Source organism: Miscanthus floridulus, chromosome 10, assembly GCF_019320115.1.
Source record: "Miscanthus floridulus cultivar M001 chromosome 10, ASM1932011v1, whole genome shotgun sequence".
NCBI lineage: Eukaryota > Viridiplantae > Streptophyta > Magnoliopsida > Poales > Poaceae > Miscanthus > Miscanthus floridulus.
Window position 1 is genome coordinate 88,703,929 of NC_089589.1, and position 24,420 is coordinate 88,728,348.

The 24,420-nt window shown below is 41.4% G+C and overlaps 1 protein-coding gene across 1 annotated transcript; it reads right to left on the bottom strand.

Moving 5' to 3' along the window:
• Window positions 1-10,939: 10,939 nt before the first annotated feature.
• On the bottom strand, window positions 10,940-14,804 carry LOC136485038 (probable WRKY transcription factor 75). Its single transcript, XM_066481984.1, has 2 exons — window positions 14,253-14,804; window positions 10,940-12,086 (listed from the first exon to the last, which is right to left on the bottom strand). The coding sequence occupies exons 1-2, from the start codon at window positions 14,672-14,674 to the stop codon at window positions 11,870-11,872; spliced, it is 639 nt and encodes a 212-aa protein (XP_066338081.1). The 5' UTR covers window positions 14,675-14,804; the 3' UTR covers window positions 10,940-11,869.
• Window positions 14,805-24,420: the final 9,616 nt, after the last annotated feature.

The window sequence follows — 24,420 nt, forward strand, 5'->3', positions numbered from 1 at the left end:
CCCGTCAATTGATCCAAGGTTAAACCAGTATCTTTAAAAAAAGCATTAAGGGCTTGAACCGACACTTCTCCAGAGTTGTCTGGTCGATAGACTTCTATGTTGGAACCATATTCATTAGCAACAACAAGATTTTGCATTGGTTGCTTCTGTTGTCCGAGCTGTGGGACATCCTTCCCTGATGCTCTTTTCCTTTTCTTATCTGCATCATGTGACTTCACGAGGGAGCGGTCATAGTCTGATAGTGGCGAAGGCTTACGAAGTTTAATCATCTTTTTCTTATGAGCATCGACCTTCTGCCTCAGCACATCTCGTGGTATGTAAAAGTACGGCTTCTCCTTAAGCTTTGCTTGACTCTTGTTTTTGATATCTATAAAAAAATCTTTTACTTTTTTGTCTTCTTCAGCTGCTATTTGCTCATCAGTCTTTTCAGGAAGTATTTCTTGAGAAATAACTCTTTTTCTTGGGGTCTTCTTTGCCGCCGGGACCTTAGACGTCTTTGTAGTGCGTCGCTGTGGAGGGGGTGGGGGCGGTGTTGGAGATCGGCGTGGAGGCGATGAGGCCGGTGTTGGTGGAGACCGGCGTGGAGACGTTGGAGATCGTTGTGGAGGCGGTGGGGCCGGTGTAGGAGTTGGAGATCGTTGTGGAGGCGATGGGGCCGGTGTAGGAGTTGGCGATCGCCGTGGGGATGAAGTCGTCTCGCCCCCCGCGACGCTGTGATGAGATGGGGAATGAATGATTAGGCTAGGCTGGGGAGAGACCCTGCTATAAAAACAATTTGTGTGTCAATTATTTTTGAAGCCAATAGAAAATTAATGGAAAATAATATTTCATTCACTTTCATTCGTACCTAGGGTGAGGTAGGGGAAGCGGTGGCGCCCCAGGAATGATGATGAAGCGTTTGCGCCATTGAATAAATGTCTTCTCTGTTTCTCCTAGTGTCTTCTCCCCATCACCGCCTTCAATGTCAAGAGGAACATTGCTGTAACCTTTGAGCACTCTATCCACCGAGACGCTAGCATATCCAGGTTGAATAACTGACCCATGGATTCTTGGTGTCTTCGTTCGGTCTATTGGAGATACAACCCCGACAGCCACCATGATTGATGCATTACCATCTGGAATGTGCAGCTCACATTTTGTTAGAGGCTCGGTAATGTCATCAACAGGGAAGCGCAACTCAGCGTCGTCTTGAATAACTGGCAGCTCCGTAGAAGCACAACTGCTTTTCATCTGACCAACGGGGCTAATGGTGACTCCCGGCGTTGATTGCGATTGCATTTGACTCATTGCTAGCTGCACTTGCCTCTTGATCTCCTCCTGCATTCTTGCCTCAAGAGATTTTTCTCGTTCATGTGATTCAAGCAATGCTTGTCGTGACTCATCAACAAATTGCTCCAATGCACGAATTCGTTCTGCCTCCTCATCCTTCTTTCTCTGGCGGCTTCTGTAGGTATCCTTGTCTGCTGGGAATGCGTGTAGCCACGGAACCGCCCCATAGCCTCTTGTTCGACCACCGTGTTCGGGATTCTCTAGGGCATATGTCAATTCATCCTTCTCTCTGTTGGGCTTGAAAACACCACTATCAGCTTCTTCCCTAGCACGAGCTAGTCTCTGTGTTGCTCTCTCAATTTTTTGGCCGAAAATTAGCTTGCCAGTGTCTGGGTCTAGGCTTCCCCCATGAGCGTAGAACCAATTCTTCGTGCGTTGAGGCCAGTTCTTTTCTATTGTTTCAGGTATGATTCCCATGGCAGTAATCTCTGCTTCTAGGTTCTGCCACTTGGGAATAGCACTCCTATAACCACCTAATCCCATGCGATGATGGTATTGCTTCTGTCGGGCATTCTGCCGATTTCTCATCACACGTTCCTCACTGTCTTGAGATGTCTTGTATTCTACGAAGGCATCCCAATGGGACTCCAACTTGACAAACGCCTTAGCATTGAAATTCGGCGTAGCATTCTTCAAGATAAACTTTTTATACAATGTCTTCTTCCAACTCTGGAACAATGTTGCCATCTTCTTCATTGTCCAATCCCTCACTAGCTCCTTCAAAGCATCATCTGCTTGTAATGTGAAATGCTGAGTGATATCTCTCCAAGCTAGGTTCTTATCACGATCAGATACAAAACTAACATTAGGAGCGGATATCTTCTGCTTCCATTCATGAGCACTAACTGGGATCCTATCCCTTACAATGAACCCACATTGATTGACATATGTCTGAGCATGTGGTCCCAATGGTTTGCCGGTGTCGGTGTCGAATTCTGATATTATGAAACGGCCCTCTAATGGCTTTTTTGGCCCTCGGACTTTCCTACTTTTGTCGGTGGTTGATGTAGATCCAGAGACCGGCTACATGAGTAGAAACACAACGATTAACAACAAATATACGTACGCATGCATCTATAAGAGATGATAGATAATCGAATATACCTCGCCAGTATTTTCTTGCGCGACAATTTATTGATCTTCAACCACCGGCATATTCAGGATATCCTCATAATCAGCAAAGTACTGACTCGTGTCATCTACATCCACATTGGTGCCGGCGTTGATAATATCCGCCATTATGTCATCACTCAAGTTATCATCCGGAGCAGTCATTTGTATCTTCAAGATAACACATAGATAGAATTATTATGGTACATAACATAAGTACATGTGATAACACATATAGAATTACTAAATCCAATTAAATATAATAACACATAATATTTCATAAGGATAAACAATAATAAGGTATAGGCTTTGGAATCGAATCAAAAACACTTTCGATCCAAAAACATGGAAATAAGTACATGTATATATATACACATAGAATGATACAATATATTTTCTCTCTCTCTCAACACATAGAAATAAGTGCATATGTCTATATCTCTAGATATGCATGTGATAACACATAGAATGTCTCTCTAGATACAATTTTCTCTCTCTCTCAACACATGAAAATAAGTACATGTATATATACATATAGAAATAATTAATTAAGTACCATATGTATACATATAGAATCTCTCTCTAGATATATATATATATAGAGAGATAGAATATATAATTACTAAATCCAATTAAATAAATCTAACATGAAATTAGATAAACTAGTAATAGATAATACATTTTAATCTAACATATATCAAAAACTATAATAAAAAACTATCTAAAAAAAACTATCTAAATAAGTACTAATTAAAATTTAATACATTTTAATCTAACATATATCAAATACTATAATAAAAAACTATCTAAAAAAACTATCTAAATAAAGTACTAATTAAATTTTAATACATTTAAATCTAACATATATCAAAAACTACTAATTAAATCTAACATTTTAATCTAATATTGGCCGGCCGAGAGCAAGCTAGCTCTAGCAGGCTGGGGATCGAGGCGGATGGCGTGGGCCGGCAGGGCATGCTGGCCGGCCACGCGCGGGGCCGAGCTGAGCACCTCGATCGCGCGAGGACGACGTACGGCGGAGACGGCGGGGCTCGACGACGAGGCCGCCGGGCGCGCGGGAAGCGGTCGACGGAGGGGGCTCGGGTGCGGGCAGAGACGGGATGCGACCGGGCGGATGGCACGGCCGGGCGGGGGTAGAAGACGACGGCGGCGCGGCAGAGACGAGCTCGATGTACGGCCGGGCGGGGCTGGGGCGACGGAGGCGAGATCGAAGATGGCGGTGGCGGCGGCGATAATCGACGTGTAGATCGAAAGGTAGAAGATGAAATCGTTCGATATATATAGGCCAGGACCCTTTAGTCCCGGCTAGTAACACCAACCGGGACTAAAAACCCTTTAGTCCCGGCTGGTATTACCAGCCGGGACTAAAGGCCCAACCCTTTAGTCCCGGCTCGCCTTACAAGCCGGGACTAAAGGGTTTTTAGTCCCGGTTGGTGTTACTAGCCGGGACTAAAAGTATTTTGGGCGGGCACCGAAATTGCCGCTCACCCTTTAGTCCCGGTTCTTGGTCTGGGCCGGGACTGAAGGCCTGAAAATTTTGGCAACCCGCCAGCGTAATTGGAAAGACCTGGGATTTTGATTTTGTTTAATACTAGGTTAATCAATTAATTCCATAGCAACTTCAATACTTTGCAATATTTATTTTAAAAAATTCTATTGATTAACTAATTATTTATTGTAAATAGGAAAATTTTGTAACCTATAGTTTTTAATTTCTTTTATGAATATAGAATATAAATGTTACTAATACTAAGTATTTTGTTAATGCAAAAATATATTTGTAACTTAAAATTAATAAAACTAATATTATTCGATAGGAAATTTATTATCACATTATTGTAACGTCAATGTTTCAATTTTTTCTCGGTTTTTGACCAAAATTGACAGGAAATTTTTGTTAAACCTATAAAAATAAAGAAAATATAGTATTTTTTGTTGTACAACTTTTTCAAATGAAAAAATGACCTATATAAGGATTGTTGTTTTTTCAATTCGACCAAAATTAACAAACTTGGTATTCAAAACTTTTCAATTCGAAGTCATTTAGAGTCCATAATACTAGGGTCAAAGTGTTGTTTTTTCATTTGACCAAATTTGACTTGGTCAAACTTGCTCAAATGAGACACTAAATGACCTCAAATGAAAAAACTCTGAATACCAAGTTTGATCATCTCAGCAAGATCTACAATTGTTACATAGCTCATTTTCCCATTTGAGAAATTTTTATCAAACACTAGTCACAATTTTCCTTATCTCTTATAGACTTTCTAAAACTATGTCACACACTTGTGAAAATTGAACTACATTTTGTTCAAACTTTCTCAAATGAAAAAATGGTCTATATAAGGATTGTAGATATTGATGATATGAACAAACTTGGTATTCAAAACTTTTCAATTTTAGACAGTCTAGGGTTCTGAAAACTAGTTTGTAGGCGTCGAAATTTAAAAATCACAAATTTGAACCGTCCAAACTTTCTCAAATGGAAAGTTGACCAAAACAACAATTGTAGATCTTTTTGAGTTTAACAAACTTGGTATTCAAAACTTTTCAATTCAAAGTCATTTAGAGTCCATAATACTAGGGTCAAAGTGTTGTTTTTTCATTTGACCAAATTTGACTTGGTCAAACTTGCTCAAATGAGACACTAAATGACCTCAGATGAAAAAACTCTGAATACCAAGTTTGATCATCTCAGCAAGATCTACAATTGTTACATAGCTCATTTTCCCATTTGAGAAATTTTTATCAAACACTAGTCACAATTTTCCTTATCTCTTATAGACTTTCTAAAACTATGTCACACACTTGTGAAAATTGAACTACATTTTGTTCAAGCTTTCTCAAATGAAAAAATGGTCTATATAAGGATTGTAGATATTGATGATATGAACAAACTTGGTATTCAAAACTTTTCAATTTTAGACAATCTAGGGTTCCGAAAACTAGTTTGTAGGCGTCGAAATTTAAAAATCACAAATTTGAACCGTCCAAACTTTCTCAAATGGAAAGTTGATCAAAACAACAATTGTAGATCTTTTTGAGTTTAACAAACTTGGTATTCAAAACTTTTCAATTCGAAGTCATTTAGAGTCCATAATACTAGGGTCAAAGTGTTGTTTTTTCATTTGACCAAATTTGACTTGGTCAAACTTGCTCAAATGAGACACTAAATGACCTCCGATGAAAAAACTCTGAATACCAAGTTTGATCATCTCAGCAAGATCTACAATTGTTACATAGCTCATTTTCCCATTTGAGAAATTTTTATCAAACACTAGTCACAATTTTCCTTATCTCTTATAGACTTTCTAAAACTATGTCACACACTTGTGAAAATTGAACTACATTTTTGTTCAAGCTTTCTCAAATGAAAAAAACTTGGTATTCAAAACTTTTCAATTTTAGACAATCTAGGGTTCCGAAAACATATTACATAATATCCGTCTCTAAAACATAATATATTAAACATGCATCGTTGTATCATGCGGGCACAACAGTGAATTTCTTCTTGACGTATGACCCTTGGTTATGATCTTGTCGTAACCATGGAGTGTCTTCATCATTTAACATGATGCTTGGATCTTTCTTCACTATGAAGGGTGGAATTCGGACATTTCTTTCGTAATCTTCTGACATGTCTGACTTGTCTTCAATTCCTACTATATTTATTTTCCCAGAAAGAATTATGTGGCGCTTTGGCTCATTGATCATTGAGTTGATGTCTTCGTTTTTTCCTCTCTTTGATTTTGTAGACATGTCTTTCACATAGAACACCTGACTCACATCGGCAGCAAGGACGAATGGTTCCTCTTTGTATCCAATATTGTTGAGGTCCACTGTTGTCATTCCATACTCTTTGTCGACTGTTACCCCTCCTCCGGTCAGCTTCACCCATTGGCACCGGAACAAAGGGACTTTAAAATTAGGTGCGTAGTCTAGTTCCCATATCTCTTCTATGCGGCCATAATATGTTTGTATATTCCCATTTGGATCTGTGCCATCTATGCGAACACCACTATTTTGATTGGTGCTCCTTTTATCTTGGGCAACTGTGTAAAATGTATTCCCATTTATCTCGTACCCTTGGTACGTGAGGATATGCCACGATGGCTGCCTAGCCAACAAATACAGTTGCTCATCAATATTGTCATCGCCTTGACATTCTTTTCGCAACCAACCACTGAAACTTTTCATGTGCTGACGCCTAATCCAAGCTTCAGTCTTCCCTGGAAACTTGGATCGTAAGAACTCCTTATGTATCTCGATGTACGGATGCACCAATGACGAGTTCTAAAGAACTGTGTAGTGTGCTTTATTGAAATAATCGTCTTCCATGCCAATATATGTTTTCTTCCCTAAAGTTCCTTTACCACTGAGTCTCCCCTCATGTCGTGATTCGGGAACGCCAATCGGAGCAATGTCAGGAATAAAGTCAACATAGAACTCAATGACCTCCTCTGTTCCATAGCCCTGGGCGATGCTTCCTTCAGGCTTAGAACGGACTTTCACATATTTCTTCAAGACTCCCATAAACCTCTCGAAGGGGAACATGTTATGTAAGAACACAGGTCCAAGAATACTAATCTCCTTCACCAAATGAACTAGGATGTGTGTCATGATATCAAAGAAGGATGGAGGGAACACCAACTCAAAGCTGACAAGACATTGAACCACATCGTTCTGTAGAGTAGCTAGTTCCACTAGATTGATTGCCTTCTGAGAAATTGCATTGAGAAATGCACATAGCTTCACGGTGGCTAGACGTACATGTGGAGGTAGAATTCCTCTTAAAGCAACTGGAAGCAATTGCGTCATAAGCACGTGGCAGTCGTGGGACTTTAAGTTTAGGAATTTTTTATCTGGCACATTTATTATACCCTTTATATTGGAGGAGAATCCCGATGGGACCTTGATGCTGCTTAGACATTCGAACATGCTGTCCCTCTCTTCTTTGCTAAGCGTGTAGCTAGCAGGACTTAAGTAATGACGTCCATCACCTGTCTTCTCTGGATGAAGGTTGTCTCGTTCTTTCATGCACTACAAGTCCTGGCGTGCTTCAAGTGAATCCTTTGGCTTCCCGTACACACCCATGAATCCTAACAGGTTCACACAAAGATTCTTTGTCAGGTGCATCACGTCGATTGCGTTGCGGACCTCTAGGACTTGCCAATAGGGTAGCTCCCAAAAGATGGACTTCTTCTTCCACATGGGTGCATGTCCATTAGCATCTTTGGGAACAGATTCACTGCCTTGTCCCTTTCCAAATACTACTTTCACATCCTTGACCATTGCGAGTACATCTTCCCCGGTTCGGTTATGAGGCTTCTTCCGGTGGTCTGGCTTACCTTTAAAATGCTTCCCTTTCTTTCTTACTTGGTGGTTCAAAGGAAGGAATCGACGATGGCCAAGGTACACGACCTTTCGACATCTTTTCAAATATATACTGTCAAGGTCATCAAAACAATGTGTGCATGCATTATATCCTTTGTTTGTCTGACCTGAAAGATTACTTAAAGCAGGCCAATCATTGATGGTTACGACAACATTGCTCGTAGGTCAAAGTGTTCTTGTTTGTACTCATCCCAGACACGTACACCTGGTTTGTTCCATAAAACTAGAAGTTCTTCAACTAATGGCTTCAGATATACATCAATATCGTTGCCAGGTTGCCTCGGACCTTGGATGAGGATCGGCATCATAATGAACTTCTGCTTCATGCATAACCATGGAGGAAGGTTGTAGATACATAGAGTAACTGGCCAAGTGCTATGACTAGTGCTCTGCTGTCCAAAAGGATTCATACCATCTGTACTTAAGGCGAACCTTAAGTTTCTAACCTCATTTGCAAACTCTGAAAATTCTCTATCTATCGCTCTCCACTGGGACCCATCAGCTGGGTGTCTCAGCATATTGTCTACCTTACGGTCTTCTTTATACCACCGCAACAACTTTGCGTGGTCTTTATTTCTGAACAAACGTTTTAAGCGTGGTATTATAGGAGCATACCACATAACCTTGGCAGGGATTTTCTTTCTAGGACGTTGTTCACCCTCGACGTCACTAGGATCATCGCGCCTGATCTTATACCGCGATGCTTTACATACCGGGCATTCATCCAAATTCTCGTATTCATTGCCATGGTAGAGGATACAGTCATTAGGACATGCATGTATCTTCTGGATTTTTAATCCCAAAGGGCAGACAACCTTTTTTGCTTCGTACATAGTGGTGGGCAATTCATTTGGCTTCGGAAGCATCTTCTTTATGAGGTTTAATAAATTCCCAAATGCCTTATCGGATACACCATTCTTTGCCTTCCACTGTAGCAATTCCAGTGTTGTACCCAGCTTTTTTTGTCCCTCTTCGGCCGTCGGGTATAGCAACTTCCTATGATCCTCAAGCATGCGCTCCAACTTAACTTTCTCTTTTTCACTTTCCCATTCTTGTTGTGCATCACGAATGGCATCGCCAAGAGCATCACCGAGATCATCTTCTACCGCTACCTCTTCTTCATCTCCCCCCATTGTAGTATCATCAAAGGCACCATACTGAGCAATAATGTCATCAATGTCTAAATCTTCTCCTTCACCTTCTTCCATCATGACCCCGCTTTCTCCATGCTTAGTCCAACATATATAGTTTGACATGAAACCTGACTTAAGCAAATGTGAATGAAGACTCATTGAGCTTGAATATTCCTTTAAATTCTTACATAGGGCACATGGACAGCATATGAAACCATCCCGCTTATTTGCCTCGGCCACACCTAAGAAATAGTGCAAGCCCTCTATAAAGTCTTGGGAGCGGCGATCGGCATTGTACATCCAATGGCGTGACATAATCTGTATTACACGATAAATTATGAAAACCTTGAACATAATTAAGTATTTTATTACACAACATAAATGACACACACACGGTTGATTAATTAACTAAGCCTGGCTACAACGTAAGCAATCCCAACTATCACTAAACAAACTAAAACTACAATGCACTTCAGTAACATAATTATTTTGTGATCGTACGCAACTAAAACAGACAAATCATTCTTCTGTTGAATATCAATAAGCTTCTCCTGCTGGCTCACTGCCTCATCAGCAGCATCCGCTACCTCAAGCGCACCCAAATTCTGCACGTATGTAGCATAATCTTCCTCCCAGTACCAACCATCGCATCCATTGCCCTCCCACTGAAATTAAAGCCAAAAAATATTTAGTAAAAAATATTCAAGAAAAGCAGGTCAATTAGCCATAATTATAAAATGCGTAAGAAACTCACATCGCGATCCGGGCACTTGTAGAAAACACGACCCTTGTTGGGTCCCTGTCTCTTGACTCGGTACTCCATCACAATCTTCTGCTTACACTTGCCGCAGATAATGAGAGGGAGTTCTGGCCTCAGTCGTTTCACAACCGAACGAGAGGCCGAGGATCTAGTAACAGTTGTCATCTACTTTCTATACTTATTTTTGCAAACTAGTGTAAATTTCATATTTTCAAATATCCATCAAATTATAGCTCAAAAACATGTTTCAATAAATAACCATCCGTACTAGTTGACCTTGCTTACGTGATCATCTCGGCGAGCATTTCTCCACCGGACGGCACCGTACTTGGCCAAGGAAGAGCTCCGATTCTACGAGAAAGGGAACACGGTCTTCCACGACCGTTGCCGCTCTCCCTCGTAGAATCAAAGCTCCTCCTTGACGTCCGTTACCGCTCGGCAGAGAACATGCTCGCCGAGATGAACACGGTCCGCAAGTTCAACTAGTACGGATTTTCTACAATTTTCTAACAATTTTCTAAGTTTTTTATTTCATGGAAAAATTAATTCTAAGATCACGTAAGCCACCGGGGACGAGAATGGCGCGTGCTCCAGCGAGGACGAGCAAGGCGTGATTTTGATGAACTAATTTAACTTTTGTTTATCCAAACATATATGCAAATCATCATGTGATTTTGAGCTAAAAATGACATATAAAATCATAATAAAGTCCAACATATAAAGTTACACATGCATCTACATTGCAAAATGAGATAAGCTACTGATAAAACATAAGAGGATTAAGTTTGTTACCTCCAAAATCGAAGAGCAACACCAATGGAGGGGGAGAGTGCAAGAACAACAGCAAGCTGAAGAACAGAGGCAGTGAGTTTGAATAATGGAATGGCTCGGGCTCGGGGAGGAAGAATTGAGCAGAATTATAGGCCGGGATAATTAGTCCCGGTTAGGGGTCCAAACCGGGACTAAATATTAATCTTTATTCCCGGAGAATAACCCAAACCGGGACTAAAAGCTTTAGTCCCGGCTGGTATTACAACCGGGACTAAAGGTAAACCTTTAGTCCCGGTTGGTAATACCAGCCGGGACTAAAGATCCCTGCCCCGCGGACGACCGTTGGGCAGGGACCTTTAGTCCCGGTTGGTATTACCAACCGGGACTAAAGGGTCCTTTAGTCCCGGGGGCAAAAAAATGCCGAGGCTAATGCTAAATTGGGACATCGTTCTAAAGTCTGTTCTCTAGTAGTGGAAGCACAGTGACTGCAGTCTAGTGCATTTGCTCCAAGTTCTAACAGTAGGAAAATGCTAAATTTTGGTCTAAAGAGCTGTGATTGATTAATTATGATGTTGGCACATAGCTAGGCCGAGGTTGACCACCATACCGCGCATCACTAAAAGAAATTCTTAGGGTGCACTATACCAAAAGCAAATCAGAAAATGGACTAAAAGATCAACAAATATGATTTTAAGCTGAGTGAAAGCATAAAATAGGGTACCGGTAGAGAAAATAAAAAACAATTTGATAATAATTTCACCTGACCAATTCTTGTTATGATATATATATTACTTTCAAACTTTTTTGGGCAAACAGTTGGACAATATATATATTTCCCCAGCTAGCATCATTTTCTAGCTGTGCCCCTCATTTATTACCAAGCCAATTTAGTGAGATGGAAGAAAATATTTAGTAGTGGATTGTTTTCCCCTGAAAGTAAATTTGCTAACACATGGACACACTAGTGCTAATATATTCGATCTCTTCCATGTAAGCGCGCATGTGATATGATCGATCGAGAACAACGAAGTAGTACACTTATTAAGGTGCCCTGGCCTGAGAGGTATCCCATTTTCAATTGTAATGTAATCCAGCATCTTTTAAATTTCTGAGGGTGTATATCAGTCTCTATCCCTGGCCTACAATTGCAAATTAAAAACAAAAGAAAATCAAGAAGAGAAAAAGAACTTTTGCGTGAGCAATACCTGCATATAGCTACCAAATCACGCTTATTTAATTTATCTCTTAAACATCTAAAGACTTAATGTACAAATTAATAAAATCTATGGATCGATTTTGTTTCTTAGTTTGCACGGTGCATGGATGCTTGAAGTGATTTTGGACGGTTCATTCAGTGAAACATGTTGTGGCTACTACTGCTGAAGGTTGATCCCATGCCAGAGTAGATCTGCATATTGGTGAGAATGTGCTCGAAGTTGTCATTAGACTTCTCAATGGGGTGTGTATGGGTGCCCTCGTACGTGGTCACCACCACGCCCTCATCCCTTGACAGCCGCTGCACCTGCTTCTTCACGTTGCACCCTTGGTGAGTGCATCTGTAGTAGCTTCTGCATCCATAAATGCGTGCGAAAAGAATAAGAATTAGTTCACTCCGGGTGCATGAATCAAGAAAGTAATAGCAAAACAAAGTGAAAATGTGCACGAAAGAGATATATGCCTGTATATCCATGCATGTATGTACAAACGGATGCACACAAAAGCTGAACATGTTTGGCTTTGTATATGTGGTATCAAGCTTCTGTATTGTTGCTTGACTAAGTATGTCAACCTATATATTCGGTGGAAGCATGCACTCATTTCTCTCTAAGAAGAATGTATAAGTTATCTGCAATTTCAAGTTGTGGTGAGGTCTAATGTCTTCATTTAGAAGATTGCACTGTTCATTAATTGCTGCTCCTTAATTGGCCTTGTTCTCATTATATTGTTGGACGTAGAAATAAGATAGAGGAATGTATTATTTGCATGCTTAATTCTGTGAATGCAATAAAAAGGGGTCCCTTTTTCTTATTACAATCAGCATTGATCTGTGTGATATTAAGTGTTTCTATATATTTCTATTTCTATAGGAGTATGAGTTGAAAATGGATATGCCGAGGGTTCTAGAGTTGTGTAGATATATAATCCGCCGAAGCACGATGACTATTTTTTAGAAAATTTTATATATAATATACCTCATCACTAATAGTTATTATTTTTGTTCTTTTATTTAAAGAACGACAAATTCAATGTGGGATTTACGAATTTGCAGTATATATATCCTTTCCCCAAATTCATATATACCACATATCAATGTTACTTTGGCATGATAAAGGCTTTATTATGTCTTACAAATGCAAAATCTTAAATGTCTCCATAGTTGCATGGTCAGTTTTAATCTTATCTATGTTCATCATGAAAAAAAACTCCAATCGGCAGCCAATATAAGTGATGAATAACAATTTAAAAGCGTAATACTATATGTGCTTGCATGCATCAGATTTTGTTCATGACGTAATTACTGTTTGGTTCTCTCAGACTCTCAGTTAGTGTTTTGCTAGCCAGCATAGATGGTTGGCACAGACATGAACAAATGAAACGTAAGTATTACATCTGTGGTCCTTGATGCACATATGATGTGTGTAGGGATATGTGCAGTTCTTGCTTAACGTGTCTAGGTATAGAGTATATATGGCTATATATGATTGTCATGGCAAACTTTTTCGTAGAAGAAAGAGGAGTCGAGCAAGGATAGGAAAAAAAAAACCATAGACCCATGTTGATGAAGAAGCCTTAATTTTAGAAGAAGGAAGGCATGCATTAAGTGCTTTTGGAGTGGCAAATTAAAGGTCCTTTTGATCTTGTAAATTTTAAAAAAGAAAACGCTAATGTCCTACATAGTTGCATTTTTTTAGACACAGTGGTCAAATAAATTTACTTTTGGACATTTCTCTTTACTCCATATATGTAGTTATTTTTCTGCGTCAAATTTACTCGTCTAATAAATTATTTGAAGTCTTTGGAGTGTTGAAGCACCTCCAGCAACAGTTGATGCTGAATCTGTGAACTTTATGGCCCAAAAATTGAAAAAAAGAAGGGTGGCCTTATCCTTTGGATGCCCAAAGAAACCACTTTTGTTCTCTGAAGCATATAAAAGACAGCGACGTACGGAAGAATTAGCTTGAACTAGTAGCTAACGAAGCATCGATAAATCCAAGAGCGAAATCAATAGAATATATGCTGCGGTTAACCGTGGGAGGACGAAATAACTTCCGGTCAAATTCGATCGCCATCGGGCTCCTATTTATTGAATGATCGATGCCCACCAGCAAAAACATGTGAATGAAACTAGGACTCGTTTTCATCTAGATGATGAGGATGCTGGATGAGAGATGAGACTTGTCCTTCCTATGTATGTATAAGCAACCACTAGCAGAGCTTGGAAGATTCACTGGGACTCCATCTCACCTCACCTACTTTCTGCGGCCCAGCCCTACTATTAACACTTTTAAAAACAAAGGAATCGCATCACACCAAATTAAACCAGTAATCGAAATAAATCCCCATGCAGCAACAGAAAATCAAAATCGTAGGCCGATCGATCACAAAAATGGATCGGCATGCATACATAGTAGTCGTTGATGAGAAACACCAAACATTTTGATTGTACTATATATGAGGAAGAATTTGACTATTGACTGTACCATCTATGAATTGTGCACCAAATACGTACTAACCTTGGGAACTTGTTGTTCTTGACGGCCTTCTGGCCGTACTTCCTCCACCGGTAGCCGTCGTCGAGGATGTCGACCTGGCTGCGCGTCTGGAAGGCGTACCGTGGCCGGCGCTCCTTCTTGTCCCCCTTCCTCCTGGCCGCCGGCCTGTCCACCTCGCCGGCTGCAGCTGACGACTCCCCACGGCCACTATCGGCTGCTACTGGTGCACCACCATCCTTGGAGTCGTTGTTGTTGGACAGCTCCGCGAAGAAGGACGACGACGATCCGCCACCATGCCCGCTGTGCTGGCCTCGGTCATGGTCGTGCAAGCCGCCACCGCTGGTTCCAGTTCCAGCAGTGGCCATGAAGTTGTAGGAGTTGGGAGTGGCGGAAGAGGGCTGCACGTGCGTCGTCGCCCCAAAGAGCATGTGATAATTCTCCATGGCTCAGCTCAGCTGGCTAGTTTTGCGCCGCCGTGCCGGGCGCGGAAACTAGCTAGAGAGCTTGTGATGGAGGGAGGGAGGGAGAGGGGAGGCTGAAAGAGTTTTACAAGTTACAACCAGGGTTATATAGAGGGTGGTTAGTATAATGGTAATGCTAACCTGCCGGGGCGTTTGCTACTTTTTTTCTGGCTCACATGCATCCTTCACTTTGACCGGCCTGTAGACTAGTAAAGGCAGCTTCCTGTGCTCTGCACATTCCACACAAATCAGACACATGCGTCATGAGATGGAGACTTGTGTGAGAGAGATGTTCTATAGGTCCTAGAAGACTAGGAGAGAGAGAGAGAGAGAGAGAGAGAGAGATGGGCAGTATCGGCTGTGAGTTTCCCCTGCGTGTTTGGTTGTCGTGAACGGCACGGAGCCTATAGCTAGCTAGCTGGGCAGCCAGCCAATGTAAAGGTTGCGGGCTAGATTTGGTGTTGTGGGTGCATGCGGACGCCGGGGCTGGGCGGGGTTTATTTGGACGAGGAACAGTGGCGTAGGAGAGTGAGTGCCTGCAGGCGGCAGCAGCCTCTCGCCTCTCGATGGTGGCTTGCTTGTCCGTGCATGCATGTGAGGTAACCAATCCGCACGAGCTCCTACCTTTGACCGTTCCACGGTTACTGCAGGTGCACTTTATCAATTGCTAAGCCCTTGTTTAGTTCGCGAAAAGTTTTCCCAAAAAGTGCTACAGTACTCGTCACATCGAATCTTGCGGTACGTGCATGGAGCATTAAATGTAGACGAAAATAAAAACTAATTGCACAGTTTGGTTGGAAATTGCGAGACGAACGTTTTGAGCCTAATTAGTCCATGATTGAACACTAATTGCCAAATAAAAACGAAATTGCTACAGTAGCCAAATTTCGCACTTTTCGCGAACTAAACGCGCGCTAATATAGGTTGGGTTCGTCAGCCTCTCAGTACCAGATATATGCGTGCGTTGAAAATTGTAACATGTGTAAATATGTGCAACCATGCAGGAGGCAAGTTTGGCAGACATGCATGCATCGATCCCAATTGGATTGGGAATCTGATGAACCGGGATGGTAATTCTACTAAATCCATTATTCGACATCTTGAAAATTTTTCTCCACGTGCTGTACACTGACTGCAGGGAACAGAATCTAGCTAGCTGCAGGTACTTTGTATCCAATGATGGATTTGCCTATGTACAAGTAAAGACTACTAGATCGGGGCAAGATTTTTTGTTGAGCGGTATGCAGTCATGCTCGTGGGGGCACAACGCACAAGTAAAAGGTGTCACAGACGAAAAGGCCCAAAACAGAAGCCCTCAAATGCACGTTTTTTGATGAATTTTCTATGCATGGGTTTCGCAATGAAGAGTGAAGAAAGACGTCGCGAGGAAGCATCGTCGCAGTAAACTATACAAACTCAACCATTTGACACTCAACCATTTGACAGACAGGGCATGGTCTTAGCTTTTGGGAACATTATTTTCTTCCAAAACCTAATAGTCGTAAAAAATGTGACAAATGAAAAGGCCCTACCTATCATAAGCGCATGTTTGATGAATGAATTTTCAATGCATATGGTTTCATATTGGTGAACAAAGATGCTGCGAGGAAGCATTGTCTCCCTCAGTAAGCTACAAACTCAACCATATGACAACAAGCCCATTGTCATACCTTTAAGAAACATTATCTTCCAATCTAATGAACTTTGTTTAATACAAATTAAAACAGCCACACTCAGCAGCGCAAGTATGTTGTCGTGGAACGGTTTAGCTAGTAGCTTGGGTGTCAAGCTCAAAATCTCAAGCTAATTTGAACATTTGAAGTACTATAGCTTGCGCTGGGTCAAAGCAAAACATTGATCGATAGATGTTGACCACAAGGCCAAGGTCCCATGAATTTCTTGGAAACTTCTACGGAACTACTCCATCAGAGAATCTGAGCGTTCTCACATGTCATTTCAGTGGGTATGTATCCGACAAATGAAATATTTTGTGATCACAGACTGTCACGGTTGTCTAGCTAGAAGTATTTGTATGATATGCAACTTATTCCCACTGGTTCAATTTACATATCACTTATTATGGTATACACTACCGGAAACGTCAAATTTGCCGAGTGTTTTTACGTTTGCCGAGTGTATTCTATCGGGCACTCGGCAAACAAGTTCTTTGCCGAGTGCTTCCCTAAAAACACTCGGCAAAAAAAAAACTCGGTAAAGAGTAGGTTTACCGAGTGTCAAAAAAATACTCGGCAAAGAGAGGGTTTACCGAGTATTTTTTTTACACTCGGCAAAGAAATAAAATCTTTTTTCTGGGAAAGAAGGAGAAGAAAAAAAATGAAAAAAAACTTTGCCGAGTGCCTAGATCTAGGACACTCGGTAAAGGAAAAAAAAATCTTTTTTCTGGGAAAGAAGGAGAAGAAAAAAAATGAAAAAAAACTTTGCCGAGTGCCTAGATCTAGGACACTCGGCAAAGGAATAAAATATCTTTTCTGGGAAAAAAGGAGAAGAAAAAAAATAAAAAAAAATACTTTGCCGAGTGCCCAGATCTAGGAGACTCGGCAAAGGAATAAAATATATTTTCTGGAAATAAAACACTGCCTCCCTCCTCTTTCCCGCACACCGCGCACCGCGCTGCCCCCTCCCCTTCTCCCCTCTTCCCGCTTCTCCCCGCACGCGCCGCGCCACCCCCTCCCCTTCTCCCTTCTCCCTTCTCCCCGCACGTGCCGCGCCTCCCCTTCTCCCTTCTCCCCGCAGGCGCTGCGCCTCCCCCTCCCCTTCTCCCTTCTCCCCGCACGCGCCGCGCCGCCCCCTCCCCTTCTCCCTTCTCCCTGCACGTGCCGCGCGGCCCCACCCCTCCCGGCCGGATCCGCCCAACCGCCCCTCCTTCCCCCGGCCGCCGCCCCCTCCCCAGATCTGGCGGCGTCCCGTGCCCTCCCTAGATCCAGCGGCGTCCGCTCCCCTTCCTAGATCCGACGACGTCCCGGCGGCCGCCCCTCCCCTCTTCCGGATCGGGCGGGTGGCGTGGCGACAGGTGGCATGCGGCGTGCGGCGTGGCGGGCGGGTGGCGTGGCGGCGGGTTGCGTGGTGGCGGGCGGCGTCCGGCGTGGGGTAGCAGCGGGCGTGGCAGCGTGGTGGCCGTGGTGGGTGGCGGCGTGGTGGCCATGGCGGGTGGCGTCCGGCGTGGGGCAAATTATTATTTTTTATTTCTTGCAAAAAATGTTTGCCGAGTGTTTTTTTTTTGCACTCGGCGACGTCTTTGCCTAGTGCCCAACGAAAAACACTCGGCAAAGTGAGTTTGCCGATAAATTTTTGTCGTGTGCCCTTTGCCGAGTGTTACACTCGGCGAAAGGTTTGCCGAGTATTTTTGTTTATTTGCCGTGTGCCATAGGCACACGGCAAATCTCCCGTTCCCCGTAGTGATACTTACAGTCTACAGGGTAGGACTTTGACCATAATTTTTATAAAGAAAATGACATTCAGATAAAAGTGATTACATATATCTGAGTCCTTAGTCATGGTGATTGATCTAGTACTGTCTATCTTATATGTCGTTATAAACTATGTACTTCATCCGTGTAAGAAACAATACAATTCTAGTATAATACCAAATTAAAGTGTGTTGAGATTAACTAACTATATACAAACAATATCAATATTTATGAGACCGAATAAGTATCACTAGATCAGCCATGAGATATATTTTTATAGTATATCTATTTGGTGTCATAGGCTTTAATATTTTTATCTATATATTTAGTTAAACTTTACATACTTTAACAAAGGACGCACCTAGAATTGCATTTTTTTGGGACTGAGGTAGTAATAATTTGTATCTTAATATCCAAAAGTTAATATAGTTTGACCTACTTATAGCTAGGAATCCTAAAAATTGAAGATACTCCATCCATTCTAAATTATAGTTTTACTGTCCTTTTGTCTTAAGTCAAGCTTCTTTAAACTTTGACCAAGTTTATAGAAGAATGTACCAACATATATCTATAATATCAAATCAGTTCAATTAAATTATGTTAGAGTGTGTAACGGATACTGCTCAGCTCGCTATACCCACGAGTCAGCGCTACACAAGCCAAGGTCTACCAAGGTCTCGGGCCTAACCCAACCAAAAATACTAGGCTGATATGTGTATATATAGAACTACTACCCTGTAGCTGGCTATAAAATAATTTATTCTGTAGCCACTTTGAGTTATGATAATTACTATGTTAATTTACGAGATTATAGTAACTCCTTACTAAGTGGTTTACTATAACGTTATGGTAAATATCCCCATGTATTATAGTAACCCAACTATCGTAAATATGTATAGACATTATCGTAAACTATTATATAAAATTATCGTAAATGGAGGTGGCTACAGAATAACTTATTTTTGTAGCTGGCTACTGAATATATATATATATATATATATATATATATATATATATATATATATATATATATATATATATATATATATATATATATATATATATATATATGCAACTGCAACTGTTGCAAGTTTGGAATCGGTGATTTCCATGTAGTTGAACGCGCGTGCATGAATTTTCTAAATGAAATTATTTTAAAAAATATTAAACACACATATTTAGTAGTATTGGATCGGAACAATCGGCATGTTCGCTTGTTAGTTTCTGGGCTGGTTTGGGTTGGCTGGTGCTGATTTATTATGAGAGAAAAATATTGTTGGCTGGCTGGTTTGGGCTGGCTGAAATCAACAAGCGAACAGGGTGAACAAAGGAGGTAATGCCTGAGCAACAAATAAAGCAAAAGCGAAATCGATCGGTCAATGACGACCGGTTTGCGCGGAGCAAAATTCCTGCCCGGTTTCGCAGGAAGCAGACACGGTTGTCAGTTCTCAGGAACACGGAAACAGGCGAGAACTTCTGGGTCCGCAGTCCAAGTCGTGCACGCGTGGCGTGGTACGGAGCCGCTGCAGCCAGCTCAAGCAGCAGCGACATTCTCTCTCTAGGACCAGCTGCACCTGCACATATTCTCCTGTCAATTGTGCCATGCATGCATCCGATCAATTGTCATGTGTTGAACTGATCGAAACGGTAATAAACCAGCCGGCTGGCACACGGTTTGTTGCCTAACAGCAACGTGTCGACTGTGCTAGCTAGCTAGCATGTTTTTCCAGTCATGCATGGACGTGCCTTTCTCGCTGCCGTGCGGGCCCATCGGCTAGCCCAATTCCTCACGCGGTTACCAGTCAGCCGTGGTCGATTCGCTGGCCGCGCATCGCAGACGTCGTCGGTCCGGGGCCGGGACCCGGGATGGGGGGGCGCTCCTTTCCAGGTCCTCCCAGTCGCAGCATGTTAACAACACATCAGTGGTTAGCTCAGCCGCCCCTTCACGAGTCTACAGTGCGACTTGGCAGCTGTGTCTATATATATATATATATATATATATATATATATATATTACTCCGAGGCCTACTGCTCCCTCCTTCAGTCTCCACGAAGATAGAATTTCAAATATTTTGCAAAACATATGTGATGTTTGGAGGAGTCCGTGAGAAAGTAAACAGTATTTTCAATCGGGAACAGTGAAGCCGAACTGCCCGTTAAGCACTCGTATGGAGTAACTAGTATATAATAAATACGTACTGTAGGCTCCATTCCACCGAGACCAAGGAAACTATGCTATGGTCAAGGCATGCGAACTGACAAAGCTGGCGCACATTGCCATACGACAGGACAAAGCCGCAAAGTGGCACCGCATCGATCCAACGGATATATGGTATAGATTTTATATAGATGTTGATTTTATCTTCTATATACAGACTTATATTATTATTATTATTACTCAGACCTAGATTTTTTTATTTTCAACAAGAAATCTAGAATTGGAAATTTTTAGACAGATACCGTACTATCTCTCTCCAAAAAAAAGAATGCAAAGTTCGATTCAAACCAATTTTATTGAGTTTATTGAAGAATTAGTATTTGGAATATGTAATACATAAACATCTCACTACTACACAAAAGATTATGCGCAGCGTTGCATTTTTGCACTCCGTGGCGATCACCTATTTTCGCCCGCTGCGGTAAATGCCACGATTTACCGCGGCGGGCATTTTTTATTTATCGTGGCGGGCACTTTTGCCCGTCACGGTAAATCGATTTACCGTAGCGGGCGTCTTAAGATGCCCGCCACGGAAAATATATATTTTCCGTGGCGGACGTGTTAAGACGTCCGCCACGGTAAATCGATTTACCGTGGCGGGCATCCTATAATGCCCGCCACGGTAAATGGCCGAGGCCCAACAGGCCCAGGGCGAGGCCCAATAACTGGTCTCCATATAAAATGAGCACTTTAGGAGTTTAGGGTTTCAGTTCACTCACTCCTCTCCACCGATAGCGCCGCAGTCACTCCTCTCCTGTTGCGAGCCTCATAACTTTTAATCGTACTCTGATGTATGGAACTGTATTTGTGAACTTTATGTAACGTGTGACATGTATGTTGAATCATGTACGATCTTGGTTGTATGTTGGTTGAATCGAGACCCTTCGTGGTACTCGATGGACTACCGGGTTTATATTGGCCCAAGTATGACAGCGCGACCGCTTGCGGGCTGCTATTGTACTTGTGCTCTTATAAATTGGACGGTTCTGCTATCGTATGTGTTGAAGAGGTGGCATCAGCTCATATCTAGGACTCACATATGCACTGGCTCCAGTTCGTGAACTGGAACAGGTAAAGCATTACAAATCAATGCAAATTGGTTAATGCACCTCAAATGAAGAGGAAGGAGGGTGCATTCGATTAGAGATGAAAATAATAATGCAAAAGGAGAAACTGAAGATGGCAAGTTGCTGGTCATCATGCAGGCGAGACAAGCGAGTGCTGAACTACTGGTACTATAGCTGCTCCTCAGAAGTATGAATATTGTGGTGAGACCTAGATGGGAATAAGAACAAGAGCCTCTGATTCTTGGATGTAAAAAAGCTCAGATCTAGCGCTAATGCCGTCTCTACTGTAGCTGCAGCCTGCAATAACTAAGGGTCTGTTTGACAGGGCTCCTCTCCGGCTCCGGCTCCTCTAGAATAGCCTTACCAAATGTTTTACTGAAGGAGCCGTTTTTCAGCGAAAAACAGAGGAGCTAGAGCCGTTTTGGAGGAGCAAACGGAGGAGCAACAAATTGTGACTCCTCCAAAATAGCTCTTGCTCCTCCGGAGGAGTTCCCTCACAAGGAACCCTGCCAAACACCACCTAAATAGGATCTGTATCCGGTGTGCCTAGTTGGCAAAGCACAGTAGTTTTCACCATATACGTACGCTACCCCGTTCCAGAATTTTGAGACCGTGCAGAATTTTCTTGGGGAAATGGTCCAACAAAAATGAAATTAAATCAATATTAGGTGACCATTCCTTGCATGCCACAGGGCACAGGCAAGGATATGGAACTAACCAGGCTGGCATCAAATAATAGGTGCCTGGCTATTTCGTTGAAGTATTCAACCGTCGTTAATAATAATAATTGTTTTAGACAAGTATGCATGGCTTTTTTTAACTTTTATCCTATGAGCTAACGCATCTGTTGCATGCAGAGAGTTTCCATAACTCATAGTCAAGATCTTATCCTTATCTTTTACTAGAACCACATAGAATGCATGCATATATCCCAACATGTGTCCACGTACGTATTTTGTGACGACTAAGATGGTTTCTTATATTATCCACATTTGTTAGTCAAGTTCTAGGGTTTTGGTAAACGCTTGCTAGGGAATTACTTCCAAAAACCAGCCAACTTTTTTAAAACCATATCCAGTTCCGCAGTTTGTGATCCTTGGATTGTAACAACTTCAACTTTCCCATCTCCTATGAGTTTAGCTGGTTAGTAGGGGATTCCATAAGACTGACATGATGACATTTTTGAGGTGCCGCGCGCAGTGGGCAACCCATTCATCAGCAAACGTGCTTCTCCATAGCTCTTGTGTTCTTTTTTTCTTTACAATAATAAAACGACTCATATCATATAGTCATATCATACACTCATATGTCGAGTTATTAGGACTCGTAGGGTGGTGTGTTGTCCTATCCAGTTTTTATAGAAGGCATAGAAAGTCGTTAGCTTGCGTAAATTGAAGTTAGCAAGTAATTGACCGTGCATGCCCACTTTGAAGTTGTTGCTGATGATCAATATGAAGTATTACTGTTATATATAAGGGAAACGTCAATTTTTGGCCAGTTAACTATTTTTTGAGTTTGTTTTTAGCATACAGCATTAAAATCAGAAATTTTTTACCACTACTCTACTATCAATTAATACCTGGCCAATTAGGACATGAGCTGGTTTCAAAAGTGGTTTGCACTTTATGAGAACTGGTTTGTTTTTAAAAAATCATACTAATTCATTTGAATCACAAAAATATTAATCCAATACAAAAAAATTATATGGTTTTTATTTGGAGTTATTAATGGTATTTTATTCGTTCATATTCCTTGTTTTATAGCTCGTAATCATATCCATTACTTATTCAAATCATCATTTGGCACTATATCATACTCGAGATTAACCAAGAGAACCATACAATACTACGAGTAAAAATAAGATCTAGAAGACAACACCAATTAACCTCACAGGTGCCATGCTCCACCACATAAAGATTAGCCATTGTGACTAGTATAGCATCGGTAGCCCTCCAAAAATAATTTAGTTAACTCCAACATATTTGGTGGTCTACTTTTGAAAGCATTTGGCCTACTTCGAAAAGAGTTAGTGTAGTAGTGTAAAGTTTTTTGCGACCCAATTCACTTCAACCCCTCACCCTCTTGGGTCGGCTGCGCACTTTCCGTACTGGCGTGAATAAATTGTTCTGTAAAGATTAGGACTAGTAGAGAGGCTAAAGTTTCAAGTGGCCTGGTTCACCCTTCCCGTCAGGCTCATCTGTGATCTGTCCCTTTTCATATTGTGCTCCTTATATACCGATAGTGACCACAATTGTGCCATGCCCACAATTGTACTACTAAACAGATAGAGATATATATGGTATTCCATCCATTTTCAATTATGTCATTTTTATTTTGTTCTAAGTCAAACTTCTATAATTTTGACTAAGTTTATATAAGATTAGAAATACATATTGACATCTACAATACAAAAAGTGCACTCTGAAAACATATTGCATGATGGATTGAATGAAACTAATTTAGTGTTGTAAATAGTATTGATTTATTTTTCTATACATTTGGTCAGAACTAGAAAATGATTCAGAACAAAGCCACAATTTGAAAGCAGGGAGTAACATCTTACTAGATGGATGAGGATTGAGGAAACATATTATTGATCTATTCGTCATTTTTTTAAGCCGGAACATATATGGTCTTTGAAACCGTAACTGGATCCAAAACCACGCAAGTTCTTCGCTGTCGGAGAACCTGGTTTTCAGATAAAAAGCAGCAGTTTCCTACCTTGCTGATTTCTGCAAATAAAATTACCTACTTTGTATTTAAGAAATAGACTACCAGGTGAATGCAATGAATAGGCCACGTTTCTACTTTTTATCAGGATTCTGAAAGTAGGTCATATATGCTACTCGACTGAGTTCAGTCCTTACTCCTTGAGATTTGTTTCAAGTTTCTTCTAACACAGTTTTTACCATAAAGCCTTGCCAATTTACCAACTGAATAAAGTCAATACTAAGCTGTAATCTTAGAAGCATTTTCTTGGCGCAACATATTTGTTCATACAATTTTCTGGTGTTC

Excerpts from the sequence above, each read along its gene's own strand:
- LOC136485038 (XM_066481984.1), bottom strand. The coding sequence starts at position 14,674 with ATGGAGAATTATCACATGCTCTTTGGGGCGACGACGCACGTGCAGCCC. Across the intron at positions 12,087-14,252 it reads AAGAACAACAAGTTCCCAAG|AAGCTACTACAGATGCACTC; the intron begins GTTAGTACGTAT and ends TTATGGATGCAG.